General features: G+C 47.0%; 3 protein-coding genes across 5 annotated transcripts; 1 reads left to right on the top strand and 2 right to left on the bottom strand.

Annotated features, from left to right (window-relative positions):
- The first annotated feature begins 17,329 nt into the window (after nt 1-17,329).
- On the top strand, nt 17,330-18,566 carry LOC119309790 (chlorophyll a-b binding protein 1B-20, chloroplastic-like). The gene is made up of 3 exons (XM_037585710.1): nt 17,330-17,575; nt 17,678-18,093; nt 18,185-18,566. The coding sequence occupies exons 1-3, from the start codon at nt 17,391-17,393 to the stop codon at nt 18,319-18,321; spliced, it is 738 nt and encodes a 245-aa protein (XP_037441607.1). The 5' UTR covers nt 17,330-17,390; the 3' UTR covers nt 18,322-18,566.
- Nucleotides 18,567-18,707: 141 nt separating this feature from the next.
- On the bottom strand, nt 18,708-22,322 carry LOC119309788 (O-fucosyltransferase 39-like). 3 transcript variants are annotated; one of them, XM_037585707.1, is made up of 10 exons: nt 22,119-22,322; nt 21,407-21,469; nt 21,251-21,332; nt 21,096-21,166; nt 20,909-20,997; nt 20,615-20,818; nt 19,915-20,173; nt 19,581-19,808; nt 19,311-19,508; nt 18,708-19,229 (listed from the first exon to the last, which is right to left on the bottom strand). In XM_037585707.1, the coding sequence occupies exons 1-10, from the start codon at nt 22,251-22,253 to the stop codon at nt 19,020-19,022; spliced, it is 1,539 nt and encodes a 512-aa protein (XP_037441604.1). In that variant the 5' UTR covers nt 22,254-22,322; the 3' UTR covers nt 18,708-19,019. The 3 variants fall into 3 exon arrangements, with proteins under 3 accessions (XP_037441604.1, XP_037441606.1, XP_037441605.1); XM_037585709.1 differs by having other exon boundaries at nt 21,096-21,171; nt 22,119-22,197; XM_037585708.1 differs by lacking the exon at nt 22,119-22,322 and having other exon boundaries at nt 21,251-21,328; nt 21,407-21,456.
- A 2,038-nt stretch (nt 22,323-24,360) lies between these two features.
- Nucleotides 24,361-25,266, bottom strand: LOC119309784 (probable calcium-binding protein CML44). Its single transcript, XM_037585705.1, has one exon. The coding sequence runs from the start codon at nt 25,057-25,059 to the stop codon at nt 24,514-24,516; it is 546 nt and encodes a 181-aa protein (XP_037441602.1). The 5' UTR covers nt 25,060-25,266; the 3' UTR covers nt 24,361-24,513.
- Between the last annotated feature and the right edge of the window lie 208 nt (nt 25,267-25,474).

The raw sequence follows: 25,474 nt of genomic DNA, 5'->3' as shown, positions 1-25,474 counted from the left end.
AGAGTCCTTGTACGTCCCTGGAGTAGATAGGTTTTAATGCACCTGTAATATTGAAAAAGAAAAAGAAAGAGGATCCAGGAAAAGAGATCAAGGTCATATAGGGTCAAACCAGACTACAGACCTATCCGTATTGTGCCTTTGTTGATGCCCAAGGTATTTTGAGTGTGTAGTTATGCACACGCGGTACAAATGCCGCAGATTTGTGTGGCGATCGACGGAGGCGGGACTGCTAGTCCAGCTCTGGAGTTGCCGAGCTATCACCGTGTAGAGTGGGCCGGGCTCGATTAACATTGACCGGTGGCTTGATATCCGATGAAGCGTGTAGCTTGATAGGGCCACTCTGTACCTCGGCTGCAAGGGCCGCGGTGTGCTCCTCAATACGGAGGGAGCGCTCCATGTTTCCGTTAACTGTAATAACGCCGCGGGGTCCGGGCATTTTAAGCTTTAAGTAAGCATAATGCAGGACCGTGTAAAAGCGAGCGAAGGTGGTTCGTCCGAGCAGTGCATGATAACCACTGCGGAAGGGGACGATGTCGAAGATCAAGTCTTCGCTTTGGAAGTTGTCCGGCGAACCGAAGACCACTTCCAATGTTATTGAGCCCGTGCAGTGTTTTCTAAACCATGTATTACTCCTTTAAAGGTAGTATTAGTAGGCTTAATTCTTGATGGGTCGATACCCATCTCGCGGATCGTGTCTAGATAGATCAGGTTAAGACTGTTGTCGTCATCCATAAGGACTCGGGTCAGATGAAATCCATCGATGATTGGATCAAGGACCAAGGCTGCCGAACCTCCATGACGGATACTGGTCAGGTGATCCTTATGATCGAAGGTGATCAGACAAGCCGACCAAGGGTTGGATTTTGGGGCGACCGGCTCTACGGCTTAGACGTCCCTTAGCGCACGCTTGCACTCCCTCATGGGGATATGTATAACGTATATCATATTTACTGTTTTCACCTCGGGGGCAAATTTCTTCTGTCCCCCTATGTTCGGTGGGCGAGGCTCTTCATTGTCCTTGATGGGCGGCCCTTTCCCCTTGTGTTCGGTGTTTAACTTACCGGCCTGTTCGAAGACCCAAAAATTTCTTTTTGAATGATTAGCAGGCTTGTCAGGGGTGCCATGAATCTGGCAAGGCCGATCGAGTATTTTCTCCAAACTGGATGGACCACCTTTGTTTCCTTTAAATGGCTTATTTCGCTGTCCGGATTTAGAGCCACTGAATCCGGTGTTGACCGCCATGTCTTTGGTATTGTCATTGTTGTTTCGACGCTTATGTTTGTTGCGTCGTGGCCTACCGTTGCCATCCCTGGCTTTGGAGGTGTCAGGGTCGTTGGTACTATTGCTTCTACGAGCTAACCAGCTATCTTCCCCCGCGCAAAAGCGGGTCATGAGTGCAGTAAGGGCTGCCATGGACTTCGGCTTTTCCTGGCCGAGGTGTCTGGCAAGCCATTCATCACGGACGCTATGCTTAAAGTCCGTGAGGGCTTCGGCGTCCGGACAATCGACAATTTGGTTCTTTTTAATTAAGAACCTAGTCCAAAGCTTGCGGGCTGACTCTTCGGGTTGCTGGACTATATGACTTAGGTCATTGGCGTCCGAACATAGGTACCTTGGAAGTTGTCTCGAAAGGCGTCCTCCAAATCTTCCCAGCTGCCAATGGAGTTTTCTGGGAGGCTGTTTAGCCAGTGCCGAGTTGGTCCCTTTAGTTTCAATGGGAGGTACTTGATGGCATGGAGATCATCACCACGAGCCATGTGGATATGGGGAAGAAAATCTTCGATCCATACTGCGGGATCTGTTGTTCCATCGTATGATTCAATGTTAACGGGTTTAAACCCTTCTGGCAACTGGTGTTCCATTACTTCATTGGTGAAGCATAAGGGGTGTGCGGCGCCTCTATATCGGGCGACATCACAACGGAGTTTGGACGGCATTCGTGTTCGGTTCTTAGCCCGGGTCAGGTTATGCTGGTCGCGTCAGGCCTGATGGTCGTTGTCTCGCATTGGAGCACGCCCCCTTGATCCATAGATTGATCTGGTCTGACCGGCTCTATTGTCCAGGTCCTTGCATAGGTCGTACGTGTAGCCCAGAGCTGCTACCTCCTTGCCTCTATGGCGAGGTGGTGTGGGCTGGTGTTCGGCGTAAGTAGTCGCTCTGTCTCGCCCACGTGGTGGACGGCCAGGTTCATCAGCAGCATTATACTTTAGCGGTATTGGCTCAAGGGCCTCGTCGTCAAATTGTGGTAGTAGCTTGCGCTTCGGGTAGCTCTTTGTTGGGCGTTCGAGGACTTATTCTTTGGCTGCCAGGACTTTAGTCCATCTGTCGTTGAGTGTATCCTGTTCGGCTTGAAGCTATTGTTGCTTGTTTTTAGGCTTCTCACTGTTGCGATTAGCTGGCGCTTGAAGCGCTCTTGCTCAAGGGGTTCCTCTGGCATGATAAAGTCTTCGTCGCCGAGGCTCACATCATCCTTGGAGATTGGTAGATAGTTACTATCCTCTGAATCCTCGTTCCCGGACGGATTTTCGGGGTTGACTTGCCCCTCCTCCCAATCGTCATGTTTGGATGTGGGCTCAACGGGAGCTTCGGGGTCTTCGGCGTTCTCCGGAGTGTTATTGTCTCCAGTGTCGGTATTGTTGCCTTTACCGCGACGTGATTTTTAGCGGCGCCGCTGGCGTCGACGCTTCGATGGTACCTCAACGGGCATGTCCTCGATCAGATCCTGATTGCCGTCGTCGTCCTCTTTGGGTGTGTCCACCATGTACACATCGTATGTAGAAGTGGCCATCCACCGTCCGGTGATAGGCGGGTTTTGGCCTGGTTCGGCTCTGGCATCATCGTCCATACCGTCGATGTCTTCGGAGGCGTAGTCGAGCATGTCAGTTAAATCTTCAACAGTGGCTATCAAGTGGGTGGTGGGTGGGGCGTATAATTTCCCACACCCAGCCTTTAGCTCGGGTTGTGAGTGTGAAAGGATCGAGAAGAGGTGTCTAGAAGGGGGCGGGCGGTGAATAGACTCTTAGCAAAGAAAAGTTGCAGTTTTTAGTTTGTTCAAGTTAAGGTGGAGTTTTAGCACAAGTTTAAACATTCACAATACATATCAAGCAAGCATGAAAAAAGTGTATGATCAGCGGAAAAGTAAAGCATGCAATTTGTGAGAATGTAAAGGGATAGGATTGGAGTGTGTAAACACAATCGGAGACACGGAGATTTTTTCCCGTGGTTCCGATAGGTGGTGCTATCGTACATCCACGTTGATGGAGACTTCAACCCATGAAGGGTAACGGTTGCGCGAGTCCACGGAGGGCTCCACCCACGAAGGTCCCACGAAGAAGCAACCTTGTCTATCCCACCATGGCCATCGCCCATGAAGGACTTGCCTCACTAGGGTAGATCTTCACGAAGTAGGCGATCTCCTTGCCCGTACAAACTCCTTGGTTCAACTCCACAATCTTGACGGAGGCTCCCAAGTGACACCTAACCAATCTAGGAGACACCACTCTCCAAAAGGTAATGGATGGTGTTTTGATGATGAACTCCTTGCTCTTGTGCTTCAAATGATAGTCTCCCCAACACTCAACTCTCTCTCACAGATTTGGATTTGGTGGAAAGATGATTTGAGTGGAAAGCAACTTGGGGAAGGCTAGAGATCAAGATTCTTGTGGTTGGAATATCTTGGTCTCAACACATGAGTAGGTGGTTCTCTCTCAAAAAATGTATGATGGAAGTGTAGGCACGTTCTGATGGCCCTCCTCATGAATGAAGAGTGGGTGGAGGGGTATATATAGCCTCCACACAAAATCTAACCATTACACACAATTCACCAAACTCGGTGGGACCGAATCAGAAAACTCGGTCGGACCGATTTAGTTGATAATGTGACCGTTAGGCATTTCGGTGGGACCGATCTGATCAACTCGGTGGGACCGATGTGCTAGGGTTAGGATAAAACTTCATCTCGGTTTGACCGATTGCACAAACTCGGTGGGACCGATTTTGGTAATAAGCTAACCAGAGAGTTGGTCAAGCAAACTCGGTGGGACCGATTGCTTATCTCGGTGGGACCGAAATAATTACAACAGGTAACAGAGAGTTTGCGAGCCCATCTCGGTGAGACCGAGATCCCATCAGTGAGACTGAATTGATTAGGGTTTCTGGCAGTGGCTATGTCAAATGAACTCGGTGGCGCCGGATAGATCAAATCGGTAGGGCTGAGTTTGACTTTTGGTTTTGGACATATGTGGATATGAGAAAGTAGTTGAGGGCTTTGGAGCATATCACTAAGCACTTTGAGCAAGCAAGCCATTAAGCAACACCTCATCCCCTTTTAATAGTATTGGCTTTTCCTAGGGACTCAATGTGATCTTGGATCACTAAAATGAAAATGTAGAGTCTTGAGCTTTTGAGCTTGAGCCAATCCTTTGTCCTGAGCATCTTGAAGGGGTTCCACATCCTCTTGTCCACGCCACTCCATCTGTTGAACTTATTTGAAATATACTAGATAAAAACATTAGCCCAACAAGAGATATGTTGACATTAATTACCAAAACCACCCAGGGAGCACTTGTGCTTTCAATCTCCCCCTTTTTGGTAATTGATGGCAACATACATCAAAGCTTTAGATAAAGATATAGAGAGTAACAAGTAAAGCTTTGGAAGGACATGTAACATGCATAAGATCCCCCTACATGTATGCAATCATGTAAATATAGAATGTAAGAGCATGCGAATGCACAATCATGACAGAGCTAGCAATGAGTTACATGTATCTTGGCTATATGCATCAGAGCAAATGATGTGATTATAGGAAATGTACCTTCATGTTCATGAGTCCTTCTTGCAAACAATATGTACATCAGCAAGAGCACATCATGCACATGAGTGTGATGCATATACTTACCTCATTGTCTTGAGCTGGCTTAGGAAGAGATGAACCTGAGTAAACAAGGTTAGATAACACCGATACATCTACTAGACAGAGCAAACAAAGGAGCCACAAGAGTACCAAGACTGGGATGACATGTAGAGAGTGAGTACTAGGTACTCCTATTGGATATATACATGTCCCCAAGGGTTAAAGATATGCAATCAATTCAAGATTTCCTTCCCTTAGATGTCTTTCTCCCCCTGAATCTTATATTAGATAATGGGAGAATATAGGGAACAGAAAATCAGAGCAAAATAGATCAGAGCATAAAAACATAATACAGACTAACATGTCTTTCCCCTCTAAAGACATGTGACTTCTCTCCTCTTGAACACCAAGCATCTGGGGTCTCTCCGTTTGATGTGATTAAGCATTCTCCCCTTTTTAAGTACTCTCCCCCTTGAGAAGTGATTAAGCTTTGATGTGATCTCTCTCTCCCCCTTTGACATCAATTTCCAAGAAGGAATCTTATGGATTATGACGCAGAATAGGTTTGGTCCTTGAGTCATAGAGCAAAGCAGCATATAGAATGTGATGCTGGTAGAGGACACGAATCATTGAGTGGAGCTGGAACAAAAATGCAGGATGCAAGTGGAAAATTGTCTTCTCTGCAGTGAAATCGATAACACCGAGTTATATTCTTCGGTGGCACCGAATTGGTTCGGTTTGACCGAAAAAAAACAGACCGGTGTGACCGAGTTCAACACAGAGAGAACATTTGTCACCTCAGCTCACTAGGCAAATAAGGTCTCACAAAGATTTGCAAGGAATTAATTGAAGGATTTGCAATGAATTGGATGCAGGGAATGTAGAGCAAGAAAAGAAATCTAGATGAAGTTTTTTTTTGAAAGGGGAAACGAATATGCAAGAGACAAATGCAAGAACAAGGAGAAACACTAGAGAACTTCATCTAGAATTGGTCGGCGACAAAGTCATCTATGTTAGAGTATATTGACTTAGGAGTCCAGTGAAGACACTTGATCATAGGTCATACTCATAGTTTAAGCTCAAAATGGGGTTACCATTTTTCGTTTAAGCATTTTGATGTATTCACATCTTGTTGAGATGCTTTGACCCATGACTTGGGGTAAAGCTTCTCTAAGATGGAATAACATACCTTGGGTGGTGGTGTTGATCTTGATCATGTAGTTGAACGTGTGTGGGATGCTCAAGGTTGATGTAGCTCATCAAGGGTTGGGAGCACCACTTGTAATTGGAGTTCCTCTACCTACATGGGTTATTTTTGCAAGGAAAATGAGAATCATCAAATATGATACCAAAAGAAATTTGATATATGGAAATTGTCAAAGGATATGTTTGAAGGGTTTCATGCTTCCTTGTCTTCAACCACCATGTTGTAGAGACTTGGTGATGTAGAGATTTCTCAAGATATGAGTGAGTTGCAATCTCATAGAATTAGATTCATCCAAGTACCTACAAGGGTTAGATAGCATGCAAGGGTGCAAATATATCCAAGTCATAAGATCATCATCATAAGAGAAATATCAAGGATTAGTCAAAGGCTCATGCCTTGCATGTATCCAAATGAAGTTTCTACTCCAAGTTCGAAGCATCAATGATGTTCAATTCACCTCTCAAATGGCAAAAAACTTTCTCATCAAGTGGTTTGGTGAAGATATCCGCCAACTGCTTATCGGTACGAACATGTTGTAGAGATCTGCTCGAGGTGACCAACTGAATCGGCGCGCAAGGCGAAGTCGCCGAATACAAAAAGTTGACCGGGGAGGAAGGTCTCCCCGAAAATAGCTTTATTGTTGATGATCAAACGAGCCATCAATCCTTCTGGTGACGACACAGTGGAACTCTCAATGAAAGCACCAATGTCGGTGTCAAAACCGTCCGATCTCGGGTAGGGGGTCCCGAACTGTGCGTCTGAGGATCGAACGTAACAAGAGACGGGGGACATGATGTTTACCCAGGTTCGGGCCCTCTTAATGGAGGTAATACCCTACTTCCTGTATGATTGACTTTGATGAGTATAGGGGTTACAAGAGTTGATCTACCTCAAGATCGTAATGGCTAAACCCTAGATGTCTAGCTTGTATGATTTTGTGATAGCCTCTACGGACTAAACCCCCCGATTTATATAGACACCGGAGAGACCTAGGGTTGTAAAGAGTCGGTTTACAGAGAAAGGAAACTACACATCCGGACGCCAAGCTTGCCATCCACGCAAAGGAGAGTCCCATCCGGACACGGGGGAAGGCCTTCTATCTTGTATCTTCGCGGCCCATCAGTGCGGCCCATATCGCATAGCCCGGACACCCGAGGACCCCATAGTCCAAGACTCCCACACTTAGACTTTGAAATTTAGTGAGGGATCATCTTATAATGCTACCGCCGTACTAAGCAAAATAAGATGCATAAAATATAAACATCACATGCAATCAAAATATGTGACATGATATGTGAAGGAAATATGCCCTAGAGGCAATAATAAACTTATTATTTATTTCCTTATTTCATGATAAATGTTTATTATTCATGCTAGAATTGTATTAACCGGAAACATAATACATGTGTGAATACATAGACAAACATAGTGTCACTAGTATGCCTCTACTTGACTAGCTCATTGATCAAAGATGGTTGAGTTTCCTAACCATGGATATATGTTATCATTTGATCAGTGGGATCACATCATTAGAACAATGATGTAATTGACTTGACCCATTCCGTTAGCTTAGCACTTGATCGTTTAGTATGTTGATATTGCTTTCTTCATGACTAATACATGTTCCTACGACTATGAGATTATGCAACTCCCATTTACCGGAGGAACACTTTGTGTGCTACCAAACGTCACAACGTAACTGGGTGAGTATAAAGAGCTCTACAGGTGTCTCCGAAGGTACATGTTGAGTTGGCGTATTTCGAGATTAGGATTTGTCACTCCGATTGTTGGAGAGGTATCTCTGGGCCCTCTCGGTAATGCACATCACTATAAGCCTTGCAAGCAATGTGATTAATGAGTTAGTTGCGGGATGATGCATTACATAACGAGTAAAGAGACTTGCCGGTAACGAGATTGAACAAGGTATTGAGATACCGACGATCGAATCTCGGGCAAGTAACATACCGATGACAAACGGAACAACGTATGTTGTTATGCGGTTTGACCGATAAAGATCTTCGTAGAATATGTAGGAGCCAATATGAGCATCTAGGTTCCACTATTGTTTATTCACCAGAAACGTGTCTCAGTCATGTCTACATGGTTCTCGAACCCATAGGGTCCGCACGCTTAAGGTTTCGTTGACAGTTTTATTATGAGTTTATGAGTTTTGATGTACCGAAGGTTGTTCGGAGTCCCGGATGTGATCACGGACATGACGAGGAGTCTCGAAATGGTCGAGACATAAAGATCGATATATTGGACGACTATATTTGGACACCAGAAAGGTTCCGGGTGAGATTGGGACAATACCGGAGCTCCGGGAGGTTATCGGAACCCCCCAGGAGGTATATGGGCCTTATTGGGCCTTAGTGGAAAGGAGGGGAAAGGAGCAAGGGAGGGGGCGCCCCCCCCCCTCCCCCTCCCCCCACCAAGCCCAATCCGAATTGGGAGGGGGCCCCCTTTCCTTCCTCCCTCCTTCCTCTTCCTTCCCTCTCCCTCTCCTAATAGGAAAGGGGGGAGTCCTACTCCCGGTGGGAGTTGGACTCCCCCCTAGGGCGCGCCACCCCCCTTGGTCGGCCCCCTCCTCCACTCCTTTATATACGGGGGAGGCGGGAACCCCATAGACACAACAATTGATCTCTTGATCTCTTAGCCATGTGCGGTGCCCCCCTCCACCATAGTCCTCCTCGATAATATTGTAGCGGTACTTAGTCGAAGCCCTGCGACGGTAGAACATCAAGATCGTCACCACACTGCCGTGCTGATGGAACTCTCCCTCGACACTCGGTTGGATCGGAGTCCGAGGGACGTCATCGAGCTGAACGTGTGCTAGAACTCGGAGGTGCCGTAGTTCCGATGCTTGATCGGTCGGGCCGTGAAGACGTACGACTACATCAACCGCATTGATATAACGCTTCTGCTTTCAGTCTACGAGGGTACGTGGACGACACTCTCCCCTCTCATTGCTATGCATCACCATGATCTTGCGTGTGCGTAGGAATTTTTTTGAAATTACTACGTTCCCCAACAATATGGCCACCATCATCTTGTGCCTTTGATCTCCATCTCCAAAGCACAGTCATGATCTCCATCATCACCGGCTTGACATCTTGATCTCCATCGTAGCATCGTTGTCGTCTCGCCAACTATTGCTTCTACGACTATCACTACCGCTTAGTGACAAAGTAAAGCAATTACATGGCGATTGCATTTCATACAATAAAGCGACAACCATAAGGCTCCTGCCAGTTGTCAATAATGGTTACAAAACATGATCATCTCATACAACAATTTATATCTCATCGCGTGTTGACCATATCACATCACAACAAGCCCCGCAAAAACAAGTTAGACATCCTCTACTTTGTTGTTGTAAGTTTTACGTGGCTGCTACAGGCTTCTAGCAAGAACCGCTCTTACCTACGCATCAAAACCACAACAATTTTTCGTCAAGTGTGTTGTTTTAACCTTCAACAAGGACCGGTCGTAGTCTAAAGTTGAAGAAACAGACACTCGCTAGCCACCTTTGTGCGAAGCACGTCGGTAGAACCAGTCTCATGAACGCGGTCATGTAATGTCGGTCCGAGCCGCTTCATCCAACAATACCGCCGAATCAAAGTAAGACGTTGGTGGTAAGCAGTATGACTATTATCGCCCATAACTCATTGTGTTCTACTCGTGCATATAACATCTACGCATAGACCTGGCTCGGATGCCACTGTTGGGGAACGTAGTAATTCAAAAAAATCCTACGATCACGCAAGATCTATATAGGAGAAGCATAGCAACGAGCAGGGAGAGTGTTTCCACATACCCTTGTAAACCGTAAGCGGAAGCGTTTAGTAACGCGGTTGATGTAATCGAACATCTTCACGATCCAACCGATCCAAGTACTGAACGTACGACACCCCCGTGTTCATCACATGTTCAGCACAATGACGTCCCTCGAGCTCTTGATCCAGTTGAGGACGAGGGGGAGTTCCGTCGGCATGACGGCGTGGTGATGGTGATGATGAAGTTACCGGCGTAAGGCTTCATCTAAGCACTACGACGATATGACTGAGGTGTTAAACTATGGAGGGAGGCACCGCATATGGCTAAGAGATTGTCTGTTGTCCTTTGGGGTGCCCCCCTACCCACGTATATAAAGGAGGGGGAGGAGGAGGCCGTCCAAGGGGGAGGTGCTCCATGGTGGGGAGTCCTACTAGGACTCCAAACCTAGTAGGATTCGCCCCCCCCCCCCTCCCCTCCTTCCATCTTACGGAGAGGGGAAAGGGGAAAGGAGGGAGAGGGAGAAGGAAAGGGGGGTGCCCCCACCCCTTGTCCAATTCGGTTTTGGGCAGGGGGAGGCGCGCGCCACCTCGTGGCCCTTCTTCACTCTCTCCACTAAAGCCCAATAAGGCCCATTAACTTCCCGGGGGATTCCGATAGCCTCCCAGTACTCCAATAAATCCCCGAACCTTCTCGGAACCATTCCGATGTCCGTATATAACCTTGCAATATATGAATATTTACCTCTTGACCATTTCGACACTCCTCATCATGTCTGTGATCTCATCCGGGACTCCGAACAAACTTTGGTCATCAAATAACATAACTCATAATACAAATCGTCATCAAACATTAAGCGTGTGGACACTACGGGTTCGGAACTATGTAGACATGACCTATACACATCTCTGGTCAATAACCAATAGCGGAACCTGGATGCTCATATTGGCCCCTACATATTCTACGAAGATCTTTATCGGTCAAACCGCATAACAACATACGTTGTTCCCTTTGTCATTGGTATGTTACTTGCCCGAGATTCGATCGTCGGTATCATCATACCTAGTTCAATCTTGTTACCGGCAAGTCTCTTTACTCGTTTCGTAATGCATCATCCAGCAACTAACTCATTAGTCACGTTGCTTGCAAGGCTTATAGTGATGTGCATTACTGAGAGGGCCCAGAGACACCTCTCTGATACACGGAGTGACAAATCCTAATCTTGATCTATGCCAACTCAACAAACACCTTCGGAGACACTATAGAGCATCTTTATAATCACCCAGTTACGTTGTGACATTTGATAGCACATAAGGTGTTCCTCTGGTATTCGGGAGTTGCATAATCTCATAGTTAGAGGAACATGTATAAGTCATGAAGAAAGCAATAGCAATAAAACTAAATGATCATAATGCTAAGCTAACAGATGGGTCTTGTCCATCACATCATTCTCTAATGATGTGGTCCCGTTCATCAAATGACAACACATGTCTATGGCTAGGAAACTTAACCATCTTTGATTGACGAGCTACTCAAGTAGAGGCATACTAGGGACACTCTGTTTGTCTATGTATTCACACATGTTAATACAATTCTAGCATGAATAATAAACATTTATCATGATATAAGGAAATATAAATAACAACTTTATTATTGCCTCTAGGGCAAATTTCCTTCACGTTCGACCTTTCAGTCTCAGTGTTCCGAGGCCATATCTACATATGCTAGGCTCGTCAAGTTTAACCTGAGTATTCTGCATGTGCAAAACTGGCTTGCACCCATTGTATGTGAACGTAGAGCTTATCACACCCGATCATCACGTGGTGTCTCGACACGACGAACTGTAGCAACGGTGCATACTCAGGGAGAACACTTATACCTTGAAATTTAGTGAGGGATTATCTTATAAAGCTACCGTCGTACTAAGCAAAATAAGATGCATAAAAGATAAATATCACATGCAATCGAAATATGTGACATGATATGGCCATCATCATCTTGTGCCTTTGATCTCCATCTCCAAAGCACCGTCATGATCTCCATCGTCATCGGCTTGACACCTTGATCTCCATCATAGCATCATGGTCGTCTCGCCAACTATTGCTTCTACAACTATCGCTAACGCAGAGTGATAAAGTAAAGCAATTACATGGCATTTGCATTTCATACAATAAAGCGACAACCATAAGGATCCTGCTAGTTGCCGATAACTTCTACAAAACATGATCATCTCATATAACAATGTATATCACATCATGTCTTGACCATATCACATCACAACATGCCCTGCAAAAACAAGTTAGACGTCCTCTACTTTGTTGTTGCAAGTTTTACGTGGCTGCTACGGGCTTCTAGCAAGAACTGTTCTTACCTACGCATCAAAACCACAATGATTTTTCGTCAAGTATGATGTTTTAACCTTCAACAAGGACCGGCCGTAGTCAAACTCGATTCAACTAAAGTTGAAGAAATGGACACCCGCCAGCCACCTGTGTGCAAAGCATCTCGGTAGAACCAGTCTCATGAACACGGTCATGTAATGTCGGTCCGGACCGCTTCATCCAACAATACCACCGAATCAAAGTAAGATGTTGGTGGTAAGCAGTATGACTATTATCGCCCACAACTCTTTGTGTTCTACTTGTGCATCTCACCTACACATAGACCTGGCTCGGATACCACTGTTAGGGAACGTAACATGCAATTTCAAAAAAATTCCTACGATCATGCAAGATCTATCTAGGATATGCATAGCAACGAGAGGGGGAGAGTGTGTCCATGACCCTCGTAGACCGAAAGCAAAAGCATTATGTTAACGCGGTTGATGTAGTCGAACGTCTTCATGATCCAACCGATCCAAGTACCGAACGTACGGCACCTCCATGTTCAGCACACGTTCAGCTCGATGACGTCCTCGAACTCTCCATCCAGTAGAGGGCCGAGGGAGAGTTCCGTCAGCACGACGGCGTGGCGACGGTGTTGGTGATGTGATCCACGCAGGGCTTCGGCTAAGCACTACGACGCTATGACCGGAGGTGTAAACTGTGGAGGGGGCCATCGCACACGGCTAAGAGAACAATTGATGTGCCTTTGGGGTGCACCCTGCCCACGTAGGGGCATGCCATGGGGGGAGTCCTACTTGGACTCCTAGTCCAAGTAGGATTTGGCTATTTTTTTTAAATAATACATTTTTATATTAAATTTTAGAAATATTACACCGTAATTATATATTTTAAAAATATTACCCAATCGGCCTACTGCTGACCGATTGGATCTAGTTGGCCCACTACTGGCCGATTGGCCCCAGTCGGCCCACTGCTAGCTGATTGGCACCCAGTGTGATTCCTCTAGGCCGACAAGTGCATGCACCCATTTATCTGTTGAATAGGTATTTGAATAATGTTGAAGAAGTATTTGAAAAAATGTTGATCATGCATATAAAAATGTTAATCAAGCATTTAAAAAAATATTGAACAAGTATTTTAAAGATGTTGAACAAATATTTGAAAACCATTGAATATGTATTTGAAAAATATTAAAGAAGCATTTAAAAAAAATGTTGATCATGTATATAAAAATGTTAATCAAGCATTTGCAAAAAATGTTGAACAAGTATTTTAAAAAAATTGAACAAGTATTTGAAAAAATGTTTAACATCTGGAAGCTGGTGGGGTAGTTATTAGCTGCATTGGGGATCGATGCCTAGTCTCCATGGCAATCACCAGTGCAGCTAACCACCCCATTAGTTTCCAGTTACTGGTTAGAAAAGGGACCGCGACCAACTAGAGGCGACTGAGCCGGTCTTCTCCATTATTTATTTCTTTTTTTTCTATATTATTTTTTCAAATACTTGTTCAATTTTTTTTTAAATACTTGTTCAATTTTTTTTCAAACATTTGTTCAACATTTTTATATACATGATAAAAAAATTTACAAATACTTGTTCAACATTTTTATATACATGATAAAAAAATTTACAAATACTTGTTCAACATTTTTATTTACATGATCAATATTTTTTGAAATACTTGTTCAACGTTTTTTTCAAATACTTGTTCAATATTTTTATCAAATACGTCTTCAACATTTGTTGCAAATGCTTGATTAACATTTTTATATATACATGATCAACATTTTTTAAAATACTTCTTCAACATTTTTCAAATACCTATTCAACAGTTTTCAAATATTTGTTCGACATTTTTCAAATACCTGTGCAACATTTTTCTTCAAATGCTTAACTAACATTTTTATATGCATGATCAATTTTTTTTCAAATACTTCTTCAACATTTTTCAAATACCTATTCAACAGATAGATGGGTGCATGCACCTGTCGGTCTATAAAAAGTAGATTGGGTGCCATTCGGCCAGTAGTGGGCCGACTGGGGCCAATCGGCCAGCAGTGGGCCGACTGGATCCAATCGGCCGGCAGTGGGCCGACTGGGGGCCAATCAGCCAGCAGTAGGTCGACTAGATCCAATCAGTCAGCAGTAGGCCGATTGGATAATATTTTTAATAAATATAATTACGACGTAATATTTCTGAAAATTAATATAAAAAATGTATTATTGAAAAAAAATCCCCCCTCCTTTTCCTTTTTTCCACCGGAGGGAAAAGGAAGGTGAGGGAGAGGGAGAGGGAAAGGGGGGCACCGCCCCCTTCCCCTAGTCCAATTCGGACTACCATGGGGGAGGGGGGCGCGGCCACCCCTCGCGGCCCTCCTCTCTCTCCACTAAGGCCCATATTTCCCCCGGGGGGTTCCAGTAACCCCTCGGTACTCCAATAAAATACCCTAATCACTCGGAACCATTCCGATGTCCGAATATAACCTTCCAATATATGAATCTTTACCTCTCGTCCATTTGAGTCTCCTCGTCATGTCCGTGATCTCATCCGGGACTCCGAACAAACTTCGGTCACGAAAACACACAACTCATAATACAAATCGTCATCGAACGTTAAGCGTGTGGACCCTACGGGTTCGAGAACTATGTAGACATGACCGATACACATCTCCGGTCAATAACCAATAGCGGAACCTGGATGCTCATATTGGATCCTACATATTCTACGAAGATCTTTATCGGTCAAACCGCATAACAACATAAGTCATTCCCTTTGTCATCGACATTGTTACTTGCCCGAGATTCGGTCATAGGTATCATCATACCTAGTTCAATCTCGTTACCGGCAAGTCTCTTTACTCGTTCTGTAATGCATCATCCCGTAACTAACTCATTAATCACATTGCTTGCAAGGCTTATTGTGATGTGCATTACCGAGAGGGCCCAGAGATACCTCTCCGATACACGGAGTGACAAATCCTAATCTTGATCTATGCCAACCCAACAAACACCTTCGGAGACACCTGTAGAGCATCTTTATAATCACCCAGTTACGTTGTGATGTTTGATAGCACACAAGGTGTTCCTCCAATATTCGGGAGTTGCATAATCTCATAGTTAGAGGAACATTTATAAGTGATGAAGAAAGCAATAGAAATAAAACTAAACGATCATTATGCTAAGCTAAAGGATGGGTCTTGTCCATCACATCATTCTCTAATGATGTGATCCTGTTCATCAAATGACAACACATGTCTATGGTCAGGAAACATAATCATCTTTGATCAACGAGCTAGTCAAGTAGAGGCATACTAGGGACACTCTGTTTTGTCTATGTATTCACACCTGTACTAAGTTTCCGGTTAATACAATTCTAGCATGAATAATAAACATTCATCATGACATAAGGAAATATAAATAACAACTTTATTATTGCCTCTAGGGAATATTTTCTTCATTGCTTATGAGCTTTTCACATATTGATCTTTGCTACGTTACTTTACCATTGCCACAGTTACAATTGCTACAAAACTGCTACTGTTACTTTTATCACCGTTACCGTTACTTCCATACTACTTTGCTACTAAATACTTTGCTGTAGATATTAAGTCTTTCAGGTGTGGTTGAATTGACAACTCAGTTGCTAATACTTGAGAATATTCCTTGGCTCCCCTTGTATCGAATCAATAAATTTGGGTTGAATACTCTACCCTCGAAAACTATTGCGATCCCCTATACTTGTGGGTTATCAGTGGCAACGATCCTCCTTCTCCTGGCTCTAGGCCGACAGCATGGTTGTGAGTCGGGGTTCGCGCTCGGGTGGATCTGTACGAGGCCCGAGGCGAGTCAAAGTTCGCACTCCGGGTAGGTGTGACTGGGCTTGGTGATTTGACTCTTCTGGAAGTCGGGGCGACGGTCCTACATGGTGAGATTTTGCGCGTGGCTCTACACTGAGTTGCGTGTTAGCATGACGGCCCCTCCTATTGGCTATGTGGGTAGGAAGGGGAGCAGTGGTGGGTAGTCCTGGCGTCGTCCTGGCTCCTCTGGTGGTGGCTCCGTGGTCCGGATCTAGAGGTCTCGTGCTGGTCCATTTGGTACCTTAGGTGGCTATGGTGAGGATCCGAGCGAAAGCTCCGCGCTTCGGTGCCGACTAGGCGACCATAGTGATGCATGCGGGTGTCACATGCCTCTTGGGGGCGTCATTATGTATCTCTTCCCCGTTTCAGGGGTTCCTGGTGAGAACCCTAGCCCGTCGTATCGGGATCGATGGTGGTGGCGCTCTGTGTCATTACCCTCTTGGGTGCATCGTCGGGGAACTCAGGTATCATCTGGTTACAGCACGTTGGCGCCTTCATGCTTGCTTTGATCCTGGCGTGAAGCTTCTTCGGTTTTGGGTGGAATGGATTAGTTGGTCTCCTCTCATTTACATGTATCCTCGCAGTCACAGTCATCGGTCCTCACTATCCGCTGGCAGGATCGGAACTCCATGGTCCGGAGCGAGAGGACATGCGCTTACGATATCTTGTTGTGTTCGGCGTGTCGGTGTCATGTGGTTGCCCTAGGCAGTGCGGTTTTGGTTTGGTAGTCTAGGTCGCCTCATGTTAGTGTGGCGATTCCTATTTTCTTGTTGGGCTGCAGGTTGGTGGCATCCTCGCCGCGACTGGCTTGTATGGGGTTCTTCCCATCACCTTGTATCGGTTCAACCGTTTGTATTTTGTTCAGGTTCAGGATCTGGTCTCATAGGATTTTTTTTTCCTGTCTCATAGGATTTTTTTTTCCCTATTTCGTGTGGAAGTGGTTGAAAGTTTAAGCAAACAGACCAACCCGCCATGGCACCATGTACAGTTGTACAGCATGACGGATCGACCGATCGACGTGGCAGCCAGGTCAACCGAACGTGCGTTTCTCCGACCAATAGCGGTCCTCCTTTTGATTCCGCATTATCCATGATCCAGATAACGCACATACGCCTCCCGGTCTCCCACTGGTGCATCTATCCAGTCTCCAAACGCAAACGAATCGCAGCCGTCAGACGACGCAGTGGCGCCAACATATGCCGTCCATCTGGACCTCCGGGCCCCAGCTGACCACACCCACAAATCACCGAAGCGCAGCTCAATACAAAGGGCCAAGCGCAGGTGCGGAGAGGCAGAACCACCACACACCGACGCGCACTCACTCTCCTGCCGCAGTGCGCCGTAGTCAAGATGTCGTCGGTCAGTGCCCGCGCTCCCGTGGCCGCTCTCCGGCCGGCGGCGTCAGCGTCGAGCCCCCGGTTCCTGGGCGACTCCGGCCGCGTCGGCCTCGCCAAGTCCACACGCCGCGACGTCGCCGTCCAGGCCAAGGGGTCGTGGCTCCCCGGCCTCCCCTCCCCTGCCTACCTCGACGGCAGGTCAGCACAGGCCACACGAAGCATCACTCCCGTCATGCGCATGCAGCTGTGTTGCATTTCTCTACGACCGTGCTAATGGATGATACGTAACTGCTTCTGTAGTTTGGCGGGTGACAATGGATTCGACCCGCTGGCGCTGGCGGAGGACCCGGAGGACCTGCGGTGGTTCGTGCAGGCGGAGCTGGTGAACGGGCGGTGGGCGATGCTGGGGGTGGCGGGGATGCTGATCCCGGAGGTGCTGACCAAGGCGGGGCTGCTGAACGCGCCCGAGTGGTACGACGCCGGCAAGGAGACCTACTTCGCCTCCTCCTCCACGCTCTTCGTCATCGAGTTCATCCTCTTCCACTACGTGGAGATCCGGCGGTGGCAGGACATCAAGAACCCGGGCTCCGTCAACCAGGACCCCATCTTCAAGAGCTACAGCCTCCCGCCCCACGAGTGCGGCTACCCCGGCAGCGTCTTCAACCCCCTCAACTTCGCCCCCACCCTCGAGAACAAGGAGAAGGAGCTCGCCAACGGTACGTCCATCGCTCCTCTGCTTGCTTCACCGTCGTTAATTTCTAATCGGACGGCTCCTGTTAATCTTTGGATGTTTTTCCATTCGTTCAGGGAGACTGGCGATGCTGGCGTTCCTGGGGTTCCTGGTGCAGCACAACGTGACCGGGAAGGGGCCGTTCGAGAACCTGCAGCAGCACCTGGCCGACCCATGGCACAACACCATCATCCAGACCATCTCCGGCCAATAAATCCGTCGATTTCACCGACCGGGGAGGTTTCAGGCGGTCTGAATTGTTATTTTGGGGTGCTGAGGATGTACAAAGTGTGGAGGAGTAGGTGGACAGTGCAAAAATGTGTTGTAATCTTAAAGCTCCGGTGGTGAAACTTTGTTCTTGTGGATTCGCCCATGGCTTCTAATGGAGGCTGTACTTGTAATATCACCCATGCGTGTTATTTTAAACATGGCAAAACATACTACTAGTTTGAAGCATTAGTCTCGAACTCACTGTGATATCACCCGTGTTATTTTAAACATGGCAAAATATAGTTTGAAGCACTAGTGCTGAACTCGATGTGATGGTAGTAATAATAGTAAATGAGAGCATAATTTCATAAAACACCGGACTCGCAGATGTAGAACAGCGGAATCAAAGAAGAAGAAAAAGAAAAGGATCCAGTATATCAAGTCACAGATATACAACATCGGTCACAAAACTATAACTTCGTCGTGTGGAATGTGCATCGGCACAAGATTAGTGTCCTTCAAGGGCCAATGACAGGACGGGTAAATTTAGGTTAAAATTTAAGATCCTATTGGAAGAGGCAGCCAACTGATTCAACTGGAAATTCAGAACTAACATATGTATCCACATGAGCTTTTCCTAATTAGTAGCTGCAAGTAACTCAGCACATTTCTTTTGTTGGTGCACTGCAGAAACTTGGCAATCTACCCTTGGCACATACAATCTGGGGCAGGATAAGTGTAGATAGACTGCTTCGGCTTCCTCAGCCGGATCTGCCCGTATCTACCTTTGTGGCCTGCCTGTACAGCCTGCTGAAACTCTGACCACTCCATGCTCTTGTTCACAAATATGTGGCCAAGCAATGTCATGTTTGGCCTTATCGTCTTCAAATTCCTGTAGGCCCGGTGGGCCAGCTGAATCAACCATCATCTAGTCAGGACCAATAAAGAAAGAGGAGAAATCTCGCGAATACAGCAGAAGACAACAGGATTTACCAGTGCATTATGCATATTGCCAGGAGAAGCAGAGATGAAAACATCGCTGTGCATGCTGATATGGTAGTCAAGAGCTGCTAGCACAGAAGCCTTCCCTTCAACATTAGCAAGTTCATCTGCCGATGCAAGGCTCCTCTTGTCTTCCATCAGCGGGAAAAGTTTGCGCAGGCTAGAGATCCTAGCTTCCCCTCCATATACCTTAATAGGTGATGTATGTTAGAACTTTCTACTTCCACTATGGAGAATAAGTAAGCGCACAGAGAGTCAAACCTTGTGAGAGGCAAGATAAAATCGAGTTGTGCTGTCAAAGCCAAGCGCTACTAGTATCAACCCAATCTCTTCTGGAGTCAACGGGCAGCGTCCTGTGTTTCGAAGCTCCTCATCACTTAACTGTGAATTTAATACCCTCCCTTGCCAGATAACTTGCCTGTACTTAGCCAGAGCTAATTTTTCAGCTCTACCCCCGCCAAAGTCACAGGCAGAATGTGCAGCCATGTCCTGAAAAATGTAGGTCAGCTTGAAATGTTTCAGAGTGGCAATTCCCTGAAGAGAACAAAAAATTAAACATATGACTTCCAAATATTGCAGAAGCCCTTCCATTTACCTTATCGAAGCGGAGATGTAAAACTGCGTACTTCCCATCCTGATCTGTGTTTTCTTCTACAACTTGTTGAGCAAATTCAGTGGAATGCCCCTGGACTGGAGATCTCAAGCGCTTCTCAAGGGTCCTCCCCAGTGAGATAATGTAAGGCACAAAAACCAGGGCTTCAAAGTTAACTTTACAGCGCAGACGTTGAATGTCCACAGGCAAATCATCAAATGCAAGGCGGTGAGAAAAGGGGGCAATGGCTGCAATGCCATAGCTGACAAGGGAAGCAACACGTACATGAGATTCTCGGTGAAGGATTCCCCTCACAAAGTAACCAACTATTGAAGTTAGACCACAAACTATAATGCTAATGCGATAAAGCCTGTTCAGTGGTCATCAACCTGGGCTAAACATGAACTGCAGTTTCTTAGCATTATTATGCCACGCAATATATGTCAAATGCTCCCACTGTTCACAAATACAAGATTTTTTGGATATTTAAATATGGACTACATACGGACTGCAATGAGTAAACAAACACACTAAAACGTGTGTACATGCGTCTGATTCAGAAAAAAGTTAGAACATCTTATATTTGTGAATGGAGAGAGTAGTAGTTTAGTTTTGCAACATGTGTCAGTACAAAGGGTACTGCAGATCTTCACTTACTCAAGCGGTCTAGAGAAGTGACTATATGACCAAAGAAATCACAAACCTTTGCAGGATAGGACTGACATTCTCTATATACCAATCAGCTGAGGCGTGAACAGGTGCAGTTTTTATTCTTGTAGCACGTATTCCTGTGCCATAGAACTCTCTTGTGCTCCACGAATATTCTTTTGGTGGAGTTCTCACTATTGAAACCTCGCCTTTTAGGGTGTTGATAAAGTGATCCACATTGAAAATATCTCCGAATGAGCTGCAGCACAACTAAAACTTTCACTTCCAATTTAACAGGAGAATATAAAAACTAACAAGATACAGTAGTACTCTGAAACTTCAAAAGCACCTTGAGTCTTTCCAAACAGGGTTTACTTCAAGATGTGGGATCACAAGAGTAGCATTCAGAATCTTAGCAACCGCAACAGCGTCACATATCTAGAGAACAAAAAGTAAGAGCCAGATGATCTAAAATCTCAACCAAGCAGTTGTCTTAAATCTAACATCATGAATCTGGTACATGAAAAGTGTGTTACCCCCATTCTTTGCTGGTTCAGGCCACCATCAAGAAATACTTGTATGTACCCACTAGGTTCGGAAGGTAATCCTACACTTTATATAACCAAATGCTTAGTGATCTGTCGCAGCTGGAGGCATATCATTACATAACAATGTTATCTCAGAGTGTTACCACGAGTAATCGATGGCCTTATGCATGGTTTCCACCCCTGATCAGGCAAGGGTGTCCAGAGATCTCTCTTTTGTTCATCTGGCTGTACAGAAAGCAAGTTATAAATATACTTCAACATATCTATTTCCAGTTTTTATCTGAGTTATGAATACTCACTATTGTCCATCGCAAAGACTCATTCAAAAGAGACTCGTGCATTGGCTTAGGGGCATTCCACTCCTGCAATACACAGTCATACACATTGTCCACATGATTAATCTTAAAAATATAATATTGCAGTTTGCAGAAATATTTACTAAGGTCCACTTGAGTTGCCAATCTATCTTCATAGCCATAGTACTAATCCAGTACATATGTTATTCCCAATACTGTCATGGACTCATGGTAGCTGAGTACAGTCCCACACTGCCACAAATTGCATATAAAATCTAGTAATCACATATTGTAGACCACTGTCCAAACCAAAATATTCTATGCAACTGGCATGATGCTATCCATCAAAAGAATCCAGATCTTGCACACTTTGCTTATTTACAGGTTGCACACTTTGCTTATTTACAGGTAACTCTGCATCGCCATACATACGCCAAATAAACAAATGTAATTTCGCACTTCCAATTCAACAGGAGAGGGAGTCATGAATTCACCACATCATTTCACCTTCCACATACATTCCTCCCCCAACAGTACCAATCCGTCTAGATTATATCCAATTTTCGCGCACCCCAAATAATCGGACTCGCCAAAGTGGCAAACTAGCAAGGAGGAGCGTAGGAAGCAGCTAGAAAAGCAGAAGATCGCCAATACGACGCTACACCGGCTCAAATCGAACCGCCTGGAGAGGAGGATGGGACTATAGGGGGCGCACCGAGAATAGGGAAGGGAAGGCGCGGCCGAGCGGGGAGAACAGCGCGGGGAAAATAGCCGGGAGGAGCACGACAGCGGCTGCGGCGGCCAACGCCGGGCCCCTCGCCGGAGGCGACGAAGCCGACGGCCTCCGCATCTCCCCCGTCTCAGGTGCGAAGACCAGGCGGAAGGGAATCCTACAAGGCCACAGCAATGGACTGACCTGACTGAGCCCGGCTACGAGGTGGAAGTGGGCCTACTGCGTTCAAAATTGGCCCATCCATTTCGGCTCCTCCGTCTGACGGGCGGACTTCTGCCAGGAAATTTGCAATCGGGTCCGATTTTTAAAATAAAATTCTGAGGCATGATAAAGGAATCCTGTGCCAATACTGCCACGAGAATCTATACACACCCTCGTGCATCGAACCATGTGATTCTTATTCCACATAAATTTTCTTCTATGTTTATCCCCTTTTTCCACAAGAGTTATTCATCACCAACATAGACATGTCAAAAGACGACAAGCGAGCCAAAACAGAATAGTTTTGCTAAGTCTCAGTCGACTGAGACTTGGTTATGTCTCTGTCGATGCTATATTCGTTCGATCTTGTGTGAAGATTCGTGCAAAAGGTTTTTAATTTATCTTTTCATATATGTTATTATGTCATTTAACTAAGACTTAATTAAATCTTAATCGACTAAGGCCTATCCACACTCAAAATAGAATTAAACATGCGAGCCAAAACAGAATTGAACATGATGGTTCTAGGCTTCTAGCCATGTACTACTAGATAGCGTCCATGGTATGTGGTGATACATTATTTGCAGTTGACTGTTGACATATTCCTGTTACAAGCAACAATTATTCACATCGTGATAGTACGATGAGAACATATGGCATGGGTCAAGAAATTAGTTGCTGAAATGACGAAGCGGCCCGGCCTCTGTGTCATTAAAGTTTTTTTTTTTTTTGCGAGGGCCGTGTCATTAAAGTTGATGTAATGCAAAAGTTGAATGCAGTGGTAGAACCATGCCGAGATATGATTCGTCAAAGAAAACTGATTTGGTGAAAATATTCTTTAGCTCCATGGCTAATACATGGTCCCATCATACAATGCCTAAGAGCATCTTCAATGGCCGCCCCAAACGATGCGCGCCCGTGGGACGGTTTGCCACGCTCCAGCGGGGAAACAAGCGCCCGCGGGAACCGTTTGCGCGCGCGCGAAAAGGCGCCAGCTCGCGCGCAAGATTTGGCGCGCCGCTTCGCGCGCGCCTATAAAAGTGTTGCGCGCGCCACGCGCCTTCTTCACGCTTCCTCTCCCTCTCTGTCACGCGCCGCTCCAGCGCCCCGCCACTGATGCGCCGCCGAGGAGCGTCCGGCTACCGCGGCGTCCGTCTGCGCCCCAACGGCAGCTACTCTGCGGAGATACGCTCCAGTGAACTCCGGTTCGGCCTCGGCACGTACGGGACGGCGCGCGAGGCCGCCCTCGCGTACGACGCGGCGGCGTGGCGCCTAGGCCGGCCGCGCGGCCAGATGAACTTCCAAGATGTGTACACGCTCCAGCAAGCGCTCAACTTCGTCCCTCTGCCTCGTCTGAACACGGCGGAAGACCGTGCGGAGCACGCCGAGCGGCAACGCCGCCTCCTCATCGCCCAGGAGGACGAGCGGGTCATGGCGGAGTGGCGCCAGCGCCACCCGGAGGACGTCGCCTACGAGCAGGCCTACTGGGCAAGGCGCCGCGAGTAGGACACACGAAGGCGCCGCGCGACGCGGTTGTACAAGCGTCGGCGGAAGGCGTTGGCGAATGCGCATTCCGACCTCGTTGCAGCAGGTGGGCAGTCGTTCTTCACGCCGAACGATGAGCGGTGGCTGGACATTTGGCTAACTACCTCGGACGACACCGCCGAGGATGATAGTGGTGATGATGATAGCGTCTTAGAGTAGTATTTTTAATGCAATTTATATTTTTTATCGTTTGTCGTTTTTATTTATGCAATCTATGTTTCGGATGTAAAATACTTTTGTATCGTTAAAATCTATGCAATCTATCTAGTTTTTTTAAAATTTCTGTTTTCAATGCCTACATTTCTAGTTTGTAGAACGAGCGCACGCGCTATATTTTTTGCGCGCTGCTGGAGCAGCGCGCGCGCAGCAGCATTTTAGCGCGGCTGCTAGAGCGGGCGCAGTGCGCCGCGCCAAACCAGGCAATGGGCACGCGCTAAAGCTGTTTTTTGCACGTGCCGCGTTCGGGGTCTGTTGGAGATGCTCTAAAAAGCATATGTATTGTGTAAAGAATCGGATTAAATACATACGGTGCACCATTCGGCTCCATTCGGGCCGGAAAAAGGACAAGTAAGCAGAACGAACGAACAAATGAATTGAGCAAATCATCGGTCGTCGGACGCCGGCGGCCACTTCACGAGCTGCTCCTCTCCATGAAGTTGAGGAACTCCTGGAAGTCCATCCGGCCGTCCTTGTTCTCGTCATAGGCGTCGATCATGCGCTGGCATTCCGCGGCCGCGACGCCGGCGGTGAACCCGAGCGATCTCAGCACGCTCCGGAGCTCTCCGGCGTCAACGAACCCGTCGCCGTTGCGGTCGAAGACGCGGAACGCCGCCGCGGCCTCCTCCACGGTGGCCTCGTCATCCTCGAACAGGATGGCCGCCTCCTCGAACCCGATCGAGGCAGCGCTGCCCGCGCCCATCACCCCGAGAACCACGTCCAGGTCGACCTCGGAGGCGCCACTTGCCGGCGCTGGCTGCGCTGGCTCCTGCTCCGGAGCGGGGGCGGCCGAGCGGCGGCTGGCGGAGGACGAAGAAGAGGATGAGGAGGAGGACTTGACGAGGGCGGAGAGCCAGACGAGGATGACGTTGATGGAGATGACCACCACGGCCGGCGCCACGGAGAAGTTGAAGATGAAGTAGGACGCGCCCGGCGCCGAGGAAGATGCTGCCATGTCCATGTCTATGTCCTCTGTCTGCTTCCTCTGCTCTTGTTGCCTTGGTGCTTCTTGCTTGCCTCTGAGATGAGAATTCTCGCTGGTCGCTGCGTGCTGGATGCTATTTGCAGAGCACCAAGGTTTGGCATATATAGCCGGGTCTCTGGTAGACTCGCGAGAAGGCGGGAAAGAAGTTGGAAGGGGGACGACGGCCGGGACTCGGGAAGAAAGCCGGGAGCGAGGAAGGTTCCCGGAAGCAGGGAGGCGTGGTGGAAACGCCGGACCGACCGAGCGGTCGCCGGTTCGTGCCTCGTGAGAGTGATGGAATTGTCGTGCGCGCGCGCGGGTGGTTTTCAGCGGGTTTCGGGGGAGCTTCGCGGCGTGGAAACATGGGCGGGCGACGTCGGTCGTCTCGTCACACCGCACCGGCGACCAGACC

The sequence above is a fragment of the Triticum dicoccoides genome, chromosome 5B (assembly GCF_002162155.2).
Source record: "Triticum dicoccoides isolate Atlit2015 ecotype Zavitan chromosome 5B, WEW_v2.0, whole genome shotgun sequence".
In the NCBI taxonomy this organism is placed as follows: Eukaryota; Viridiplantae; Streptophyta; class Magnoliopsida; order Poales; family Poaceae; genus Triticum; species Triticum dicoccoides.
The sequence above is the reverse complement of the archived record's forward strand: the minus strand, read 5'-3'. Positions and strand labels throughout refer to the sequence as shown.

Bases quoted from the DNA above. Each gene is read 5' to 3' on its own strand.
- LOC119309790 (XM_037585710.1), top strand. From the start codon at position 17,391: ATGTCGTCGGTCAGTGCCCGCGCTCCCGTGGCCGCTCTCCGGCCGGCG. The intron at 17,576-17,677 runs GTCAGCACAGGC...CTGCTTCTGTAG, and splicing joins CCTGCCTACCTCGACGGCAG to TTTGGCGGGTGACAATGGAT. The intron at 18,094-18,184 runs GTACGTCCATCG...CCATTCGTTCAG, and splicing joins GGAGAAGGAGCTCGCCAACG to GGAGACTGGCGATGCTGGCG.
- LOC119309788 (XM_037585707.1), bottom strand. From the start codon at position 22,253: ATGCGGAGGCCGTCGGCTTCGTCGCCTCCGGCGAGGGGCCCGGCGTTG. The intron at 21,470-22,118 runs GTGCGCCCCCTA...TGTGTATTGCAG, and splicing joins CCTTCCCTTCCCTATTCTCG to GAGTGGAATGCCCCTAAGCC. The intron at 21,167-21,250 runs GTAACACTCTGA...TATAAAGTGTAG, and splicing joins AAGGCCATCGATTACTCGTG to GATTACCTTCCGAACCTAGT.
- LOC119309784 (XM_037585705.1), bottom strand. From the start codon at position 25,059: ATGGACATGGCAGCATCTTCCTCGGCGCCGGGCGCGTCCTACTTCATC.